Below are 9,489 nucleotides of genomic sequence, written 5' to 3'. Positions count from 1 at the left end.
GACATCCACAAATAAATAGCTCCAAAGCTAAACCCTCTTGCATTCACAAGTTGCCAGTCAGTATCAAGTCCATGAGGGAAGTTGTAATTCCCAAAGGAATTTATACTTAGATGCAGGCAACACTCAAATGATTTGCTTCTTTCCAACCAAGCATTTGTCATTTCCAGGAAGACAAATGCCAAAAAGTTCCTCTTTTTAAAGATGATTTCATGTTAATGAATATAATATTGCATCACCCGGTCCACTTTTTAAAAAAATTCCCAGTCTTAAACCCAAAAATAACGAAGTTGCCAACTGACACTACCGGTAGTAGTTCACTGGTTGTTTCTGCTTCTGCACTTTCATTCAACATAATCACATTTCTCCTAGGGACATTTTTTCCCATGGTTGTAGCATTTATCTTAAATTATGTTGAAATTCATTTACACTTTGTGTTCAAGGCTGCCTTCAACATTTCACAAGCAAGAGACCTTCAGTTCCAGAGGTGAAATTTTGCATCTCGAGATCAGGGGGGTCAAGAAACTCCAGAACATGGCCCAGTCTTGGCCTGACAGGCTTCCACAATTAGGCCATGAGGCCATTTTGAGCAAACCATAGCCACCCAACCTGCAACTGATGTCATACAGGTGTGTGACCAAAAGAGTGGGCCTTGTCCAGCTTCCCAAGCGCCAAAGTGCCTGACAACCAGCTGGTTCTTGGAGCCTTTGAAGCACTGCCCAGAGTGGGAACCTGCAGTTAACCAAAGCATGTGATGCAACTGTATTTTCTGAAAGCCCAGACTCATTCTTGCTGAGGGTATGTACTTCAGGAAATCACGAGGGTATTGGTAAACTTGGTTGCTCGTGCCAAAAGACTGGCATCTGTGGCATAGGTTCATATGAAAGAGCCTTCAAGAACTATGAAAATGCTCGCTTGTTAGATCTTGCAGCAATCTCTGTGTTCGTTAGAGCCTTCCGAATGGACATCTTACTTTCTGACTGAACTGTTTGATTGCTAGTACAGTGGTACCTGTTTTCGAATGCAATCAGTTCCAGAAGACTGTTAAGACTTCCGAAACATTCGAAAACCGAGGCACAAAGGGTGGTCTGGAAAATCAGTAGAGAAAATTGGGGGGGGGGACCTCAATGAAAGCCGTTTGACTTCCAAGGCACATTTGAAAACGGAAGCATTTACGTTCGAAAACCAAAATGTTCAACTTCCGAGACATTCGAAAAACCAAGGTACCAGTATATAGGAATATTTGGATATCTTAAGAGCACAAGTAGGGAGCATTGAAAGCATATTGTTAATCTGCCCATAGATCAAAGAGGGCTGTTTTGTGGCCTTAGGTCACTACATAAGACAATTATTGCTCCCCTTGACAGTTGAGATCCTGGCCATTCATGTGCATTTTTCATTTAACCATTAATTAATTGGCTACTTGTTACCTCCCAACCTCACATATACTCTCGATTTTCCTTTGACTGGGCTACAGTGTATTGTCCTGGCATGCCCAGAGTGTTGATTCTGGGCATTGCTTTTTCTCACAATGCACTTTGACAGCTATCCAAGCCCTTTGTCCCGTGACCCCCTCCCCACAGCCGATGAGCAAAACACACCAGCAGAAAAATAAGATGCAAAAGAAGTTTGGGAAAATAAACCAAGTGAGAATTAAATTCTTTATTACAAAAAAAGCCATAGGTGGTGGTTTTTTTAAAGATATATTTGTTATTTTTTTGTCTAAAAATAAATATTTCATATGGAATCTTGAGATTAGCCAGTGTGGCAAATGTATTCTTTTCTTGCCACATTACAGATAAACAGTAGCACCAATAAATAAAATGATAGTAAATTTTTCTATATTTCTGGGGCGCAGGAGCGGGTTACATATATAAAAATCGTAGTGTCTATTTATTCCGAATCACACATATACATAAACATATATATATATATATATATACACACACATACATATAACCAAATATATATATAATATGTAGATGTATAACCCTTGCCTCAAAAGGAATGTGTAGGGGGAGGGTGTTAAGAGATATTAATTAAATAACTGATCATGCTACTGACTCTGTCAACAACTGGGGAGAGATTGGATGGAGCAGAAGAGTTAAAAATTTATACATAACAGTACAAAAAAGAGGTACGTCTTATAAATAGTAAAATTAAATATTAACAAAGAATACTGAAAAATACCTAGTTTAAATTATTTTTAATTTCTAATTTTTTAAAAAGGGATATTAAACAAGTATATAGGACAATGTTTGTCACCTTGCACAGCATGAATATATACATTTCAGCTGTGTGTGTGCACGTGTGCGCGCGCACACACACACACACACACACACACCTGCACACATATCTCTCTCACACACACACCACTTGCTATTGGGTAGAAGGGAATTTCATAGTGGTTAATCATCAAACTTGCAACAAGTTGATTTTTTGCTTGTCTGTAAACAGACAGGCAGTTGGCAGCATTCTCACACAGGCCAAATGTAACTTGATTTTTTAAAAAACCCAAACTTCTGAAACTGAGCACCAGGCGTACACCCCTCTCTAGTGAAGGCAATTGGGCAAGCTTACACACCACCACACACACACACACACACACACACACACACACACACACACACATTCTAAACCTCTGCATTCACAGCCATCCACCATTGAATTAGGAAACAGGTCTGCAATGCGAAATGGATGGCCAGTGCTAAGTGCTGAATCTCTTTAGGAGGCAAAGGGTGGGGGGGGGGAGAATCCAGAACCTACAGGTACCCCAATGCAAGGGAAGAAGTTTGGATTCATTCCGCCCATTCACCGAGCCAATCAGAGCGGGCCTCACTAACTTTTGAGCAGCCGGGCAGCCACAGGTCCATACATGCAGCATCACTCAGGTGCGCGCACATGCACACATACACACTGAATGCCAACGTATTTTACAGAAATTAAATAGGAATAGGTTTTCAAAGGCAACAATGCAGCTTCAAATCTCAGAGAGTCTGCACCACATGCACCTGCTTAGAAGGCAGCGGAAGCTGCCCGCAATGTCGCAGGTGCTGGGTTCAATCCAACTGGGGGGGACGGGGGACGGAAGCACTGCCCTTCCAGGATCACTCCAAGTGCAGGAGCACCAGTTCCACTCACCCACCAAGTAAACTAATGAGTGGGGGGGGGTGGGAAGGCTACCAGTGGATTGTATCCATGTTGCACTTGCCAAGTCATCAATATGGCCCTATTATCATCATCACTCATTTGCTGACTAAGGCCAGGGTGTATTTGGGCAAGTCAACAAACTTCAGACATTTAAAGCACATTGCTGCCAGCTCCTTTCCAGATCAGAATGTTTACTTAATACCGAGTGGTTTGGTGTGCTTTGGTGTTTATAGTGTTTTATCTTGCAAGGCACTGAGCATTATAGCCTGATCTCACAAAGAGCACTTAGGCATCCGTTACTCAAAATTTGTGCATTATATCTAGGTGACTAGCCCAAGCTTCTGTGTTGTAACGCAGTCACCATACCAGTGTCACGATGGAACTCTTGCCAGTTTTAAGAGTTGCAAAGCTTTTTCTACTTTCCCAAGGGTCATGCACACATGGTCCTGCAAATCACAGGCAATGCATGTTTATAGTGGCTGTTGACTGGGCCTGATTTTACAAACAAACAAACAAACACACACACACACACACACACACACACACCTTTAATTCAACAGCCTTCCCCAACCTAGCTGAGTTAATTGTAATCCCAAAATAACTTAGTTTCCAAAAAAAACTTAGTTGTAGTAAAAACAACAGTAACCACTGGAAAACACCAGGTTGGGAAAGCTGTGCTAAAAGGGATTAAACAACACTGCCAACATCTAGAGAGCCTGAATATATTAGCCACTCTAGGGTGCTACCAACTTTAATCAGGTTCCACATAAGAATGTTCCGAACCATGTAGTGCAGAAGCATGGAATGGGGTCAATTTGAGGCTATCTTTGTCACATCAAGCCAAGTCAGACAAGTGTTTTCTGAACAATTCAACACTGAAAATTCAAGATTCTACATGGCAAATTTCTTAAGGTTATTGGGGAGGAAAATTTAAGATGGGCACCCCCAAAGTCCAGATGAGAGTTTACTTCAGGCACATAAACTCATTATGAACTATCCAACGTTTGGTAGCAAATGCTTCATAAGTGTCTTGTTAAATAAGTTTCTGTTGCAATGGAACACGTTTTCAAATAAACAAGACCATGTATTGGTAGGATAGGCAACATTACCCCACCAGCATGATGGTGGACAGAAATAAAGTTACAAAACTCCAGCATAGCACAAGATGTCTTGGCACATTCATGTTACAGCAGATTGAGAATATGAATGAATTCACAAAAGGAGAAGTAATCTCTCATCGGATACTGCCCAGCAGGCTGTAAATGCCACTTTCCAATTTTGAACCTGTATATTTGTGTGCATATACTCACCACACAGACACACACTCACCCCCCGCCCCAATCTATTGTACATATATACTTCAGATTAATATCCCTTTCCAGAGATGTTCCATAAGCATCTTCAATGGTAGCTCTGTGCATAAGGATGGCAGACAGCACTGCTCAACTGCCTGGCTATATATTCTTGCTTCCATGTACTGCCAAGCCCCTATATCCTTGATTTAAGTAGCAAAGAGAGGTTGCAAGATTGTAGATCCCAGCAATGCCTGCTCAGGTTGACAAGCGCCAGCCACTGACAAGCACCGTTAAGGCCAGAACATAGATCCAGGGCAAAGTTCCCGCAGCAAAGTCAATTCGACAACATACACCAGTGTCCCATCAAAGCAGGCAGGTTGCAAGACAAGTTGGGGCAGATCATTTTGGAGAGGAGGGGGAGGGAAGTTGACCGAATCCTCAGACCTAGTGGCTAGAGTCACTTCCTTGACCTTTTGACCCATAATATTCCAAGGTCCCATCTTTGGAATCCCCTGCCACCTCCTCTCTGGTGCCAATGTCTCTCCATACAAGACAGGGCCTGGGGAACTGAGCTTGGTGGAGCAGCATGCTTAACAGAGTCAGCAAGAGTATGCAGATTACACTGAGCGCTTTTGGCTGAAGTCCAGTCATCGTTTCTTTCTTACGCCCCAAGTAGCCCACTTGTGTCCACAGCAGTTGAATATATCCAGTGAAGACACCAATAATGTTAGCAATGGTTTGTTTTTTTCTTAAAACTCAGAATATATATGTATATCTATATTTACAAACATATATATTTTATTCATGTGAAACGGGAGTCCCAAAACATACCACTCCAGTCTCCCTGGCTCTATTATTTAGCAGCATGAGAAGGAAAGTCTCTACAGAAAACCAGTTCAAAACCAAAAGGTGAATCCTGTGAGGGTCCTCGGGGAATGTTCCTTCCGGAGTCCATCGTCCGTACTCAAAAGTGCTGTGCTCTACTGATCCTTCATTTTAGTGTTCATTTGGATTAGTGTTTTTTGACCAGGCGAGATATCAGGCTCCAGAAACCAAGGCTCTCTTCCCCCACTCCTTTTCTTCTCTGCTGCTCACCGTCTCGGTTTTTCACATCTGTTACAAGAGAGCGGGTGGGGAGAAGAGATTATGGTTAACTGAAGTAACTTAGGTGTGGGATTCTCTGAGGTGATGAAGGCAGTGGTAGGGGAAGAGGAGAACTACAGAGCTACTAAAAGAACAGCCAGTCCCATTGTTTCCTCACATAAATCCATACAAAGCAGGTGAGGTGGGTGACCTGAGATTGTCTTAGAGAGCAATTTTTTTTTAAAAAAAAAAACAGCAACACTGCATTTCCATGTGATCTCTGCTCCCAGATAATGATAGAAAACTACTTTCCCCTCCAAACTGTCATATCTCCTTGCATGTCTCAACTCACACATACACAAATTATCCTCTCCCAATCTAGATTGTTGTTGTTGTTTTATGTGGAGGTGCAGCCAAACCAAGCCATGAGTGTCTCACACAGGCAAAAGGAAAACAAAATATATATATATTGTTTGTCATTCCACTCTTTGCCAAGAGACAGTGGTTAGTGCCTGAACACAGCAGCAACAGTTTGTGGCAGAAGCAGGAAGAAGATGAATTTGCTGTGCCCTTTTAAGGTCCAGATTTCATAACTCAGTAGGAATGAAAGTTCATCTGAAGCAGCTTTCCACACTCACACAGATATGAGGTTGCCAGCCCCAACAAGTACAGCCTCTCCTCCCACCCGATGCACTGACACGACACTCTGAAAATCAGCATTTCGCCCTGGCACAGGGGAGAACCTAACCATGGGGTGAATAGTTTCCAAACCCCAGAGCATTTTTCTTCCTCCCTTGAGAAACCTTCTGAGCCTTAAGCTTCTATCAAGGATGGCTTTCCAAAGCTGCTCTTTGGAAAGTTTGAGGAAAAACTATAAAGGTCAAGGACAAGAAGATGGCTGGTTTCTCTCCAGGGACTACTTCTGCAGGGTGAACTGTAACCCAAGAAGAGCTGGCTCCCTTCTTTCTGCAGCAAAAGGCATCCACACTCAGGTTACAACCCCTCACAAGATTCTCCTGCATAGAGAGCAGTGTGTCTCAAACTCCTCCACTAGCAGAGAATGGAGCTTCCTGGCCAATCATATCAAAAAGCCCAATGGTATCCAGCTCAACATCTGCAAGCACACATGGTCAACTGCTGATACTGTAGGTCAGTCTTCACCAATCTAGTGTCTTCCAGATGTTTCTGACGACAGCTGCAACTCTACACAGTCCCAGCAAGTCCAAAATATCTGCAGGGCACCAAATGGGCAAAGCTACTGTAGAGCCACATATGCTATTCTGAGAGAACTAAATTGACTCCTGCCCTTCTAGCCTGGGCTGCAGGGGACCCTTTCTATCGAGGCAGAAATGCTCATTTCCCAAACTCAAAAACAGGATGTATGAAACCTCTTGGGGGCAGGAAGCTCTGGGATCTTTGTGAATGGTTGGGTGGTATTTGTGGTCACAAAGTGGATACAGAGATGATGACATCTCGTATGCACTCAGCCAGACTTTGAGGTGGCTTGTGGCATTGCTTCTCTGCCTATTTTAGTCCATGCAAGTCACTCTTCCAATTACACCACAGGTGGAAGGGCTCAGTCCTAAGGTGGACTACCGCCACAAGCCTCAATAAAGATTTTAAAGAGCTTGTCTAGTTAGACTTCAGTTCTCCTTACAGCCCTGTGTCTGGAGCAAAAGGGACTTCTATTATGATCCAATAGCCTATATCCTATTATACAAGCACTTGCATCAAAGGCATCGAGCCCTTTCCCCTGGTTTCCAGCAGCATGAAATGAGCCATCTTGCTAGCCAAGGAGCACGTTCTATCTTAACACCGCCCTGTCTTGTCGTCATTCCAGCCCCAGCCCTACCATAACGCAGGAAGCTTGTGACATCAGATTCATAATAGCCCTGTCCTTTTCCCTATCCATGTCAAGCAGGGAAAAGGAGGGATCATAGAAAATTGGCAAGAGAAGACAGCAGGAAGCAAACTTTCTCTCTCTTGCTCTTTCTCAATTTGAGAGTGTTTGTGTGAGCTGCACGCACGTGTGTGTGTGTGTGTGTGTGTGTGTGTGTGTGTGTGTGCCCATATGTTTGTGGGTATTTTTCTCCCTCTTTCATTCTTCAGGACACAAACCTGCAAGTGCGCTCGTTTAACTCAAGCTGCCTCGACTTGCAACGTGAGTCTGTGAATTTGCAGGAACATTTACAGGTCTGGGGATCTTGTTTGAACAAGTGCTTTCTCCTTTCTGAGCAAGGTTCACAGTGACTGCAAAAAGGCAAAAGGAAAGAGGTCTAAGCTACAGCGCTTTAGCGGGAAGAAATTTACACATGCAACACCCTAAACATTGAAGCAACCCCTGCCCCCAACCCCCACTCGCTCAGCACTGCTCATTCAGAACACTGCTGGCTGGCAGACAGTCCCAAAGGCGTTCCAACACTTACTTGCAACAGCTTAAAGAGAAAGAAACCGGCTCTCTGCAGCTGCACAATTCACAAATCCTGCATTAGTCCAATTGGCCAAGGTAAAAATGCCGAGAGCCTCCTCATGTTAACAGAGGTCCCCAAAACAAGAGTGAAAACATGTTAAATACCCAGTGGCAGCTCCTCCTACAAAGAAAGTCTTGCTAATGTCAACTGGGGCAACAGCCATACCAAAGGTGGAGAGGAGAGGAGACAGTCTCCTAGATTCAGCTGCTTTGGGGGGGGGGCTTTAATAATCATAATAATAATTTTTCCCTTAGGGATTGGATCAAAATAGCTGCTTTTCAAATATCCCCCTCCTGTTCCAGAACTGCCACCAGATTATTAGCAATACAGGATTCTGTGAATTGAAGAGAGAGAGTAAAAGGCGAGCCACCAATATCCAGAAGAGAGAGAAAGAGAGAGAGCACTCCTCATATGTTTCCCAGAGTCCTCTAGCTCCTCACTGGTTAGTGTTACCCTCAGAGCACACACAGAGACACATAAACATGCATGAATGGCAAGCACCAAGCCCTTGTTGCCAGCCTCATTAACAATGACAGCCTTAAAGGAAAACCTGAAATTAAGGGAAGCAAGGAGATGGGAAATCACACAGGGGGAATTGCAGGGTGCAGCAACAGTGAAGCAAATAAGCCTGCCTGTCCCTTCATGTTGTTGTGCCTTCGGAAGAGAAAGAGTAATCCCAAGCAAGAAGAAGAATCGCTCCTCCTCTTATGCCTCTGCGTCAGAAGTGCCAAAGCTGCTACGCTACCACCACCAGTGAGGCCACCCCAGCTCTCCACGAAGGAGTGATTTGGAGAAGTGGATGGGGAATTATCTCTTTGTTGTAATTAGGTGTACTGCAAGCAGGTGTTTTGATTTGAGGGGTGATGGGAAGAAATGGGGAACGGGCAGAGTCTACAAGCACATGATGCAAACGTACAAGTTTTGTGGTTTATACCGGCCTCTCTTGCGCTTTCTCTTTTGACCCTTCCCCTTTCCTCGCTTTGATTTTCTGGAAGAAAAACAAAACAAAAAAAAGCAGAAAGAAAGAAAAGAGAAGGAAGGAGGAAGAGAAGAAGCGGGAAGGAAAACAGGGAGTGGGGGGGACAGGAAATGGGGAAGGAACTGCCCTGTGAGCTTGGGCGAACAGGAAGCCCAGGAAGAAGAGAAGGCTGGAAAGCCTTTGGCTCAAGGTTGTTGTTGTTTTTTGCCACCTCTTACTCTAGCCCCCTTCACACCACCAGCACAACCCCTGTCAGGGCTACAGAGCTGAACCATGGCAGACCCAACAATGTCTCAGCATGCAACCCTGCCACTGGCCCAAGAGATGGGAGGAGCTACTTCTCCCCACTTGGAGGAGGGGCTTGCTGAAAGAGGCCTGGAAGCCGCCTGTGCCCAAATGAAATGCATTGTTCACCATCAGCTGGTATGAGACAGTGCAGGCGGGCATCCCTGATAAAGCATTTGCGCCTTGCCCAGCATATGTCTGGATTATTCTGACATGCGGAACTTCTGAC

General features: G+C 44.1%; 1 protein-coding gene across 4 annotated transcripts in view; it reads right to left on the bottom strand.

Moving 5' to 3' along the window:
- Positions 1 to 1,644: 1,644 nt before the first annotated feature.
- VEGFA (vascular endothelial growth factor A) overlaps positions 1,645 to 9,489 on the bottom strand; it is a 30,989-nt gene continuing 23,144 nt past the window's right edge. The window contains exons 6-8 of one of the 4 annotated variants that reach the window (XM_035108188.3): positions 8,913 to 8,984; positions 7,644 to 7,775; positions 1,645 to 5,555 (exon numbers count right to left, since the gene is read on the bottom strand). In XM_035108188.3, the coding sequence (XP_034964079.1) occupies positions 5,534 to 5,555; positions 7,644 to 7,775; positions 8,913 to 8,984 (226 nt within the window). In that variant the 3' untranslated portion in view covers positions 1,645 to 5,533. The remainder of the gene's footprint in view (positions 5,556 to 7,643; positions 7,776 to 8,912; positions 8,985 to 9,489) is intronic. The other 3 variants (XM_035108190.3, XM_060272923.2, XM_035108192.3) reach the window with 3 other exon arrangements.

Source organism: Zootoca vivipara, chromosome 3, assembly GCF_965207765.1.
Source record: "Zootoca vivipara chromosome 3, rZooViv2.hap1.1, whole genome shotgun sequence".
Classification (NCBI taxonomy): Eukaryota; Metazoa; Chordata; class Lepidosauria; order Squamata; family Lacertidae; genus Zootoca; species Zootoca vivipara.
Note: the sequence above shows the minus strand (reverse complement) of the source record. Positions and strands in the feature narration are given on the sequence as shown.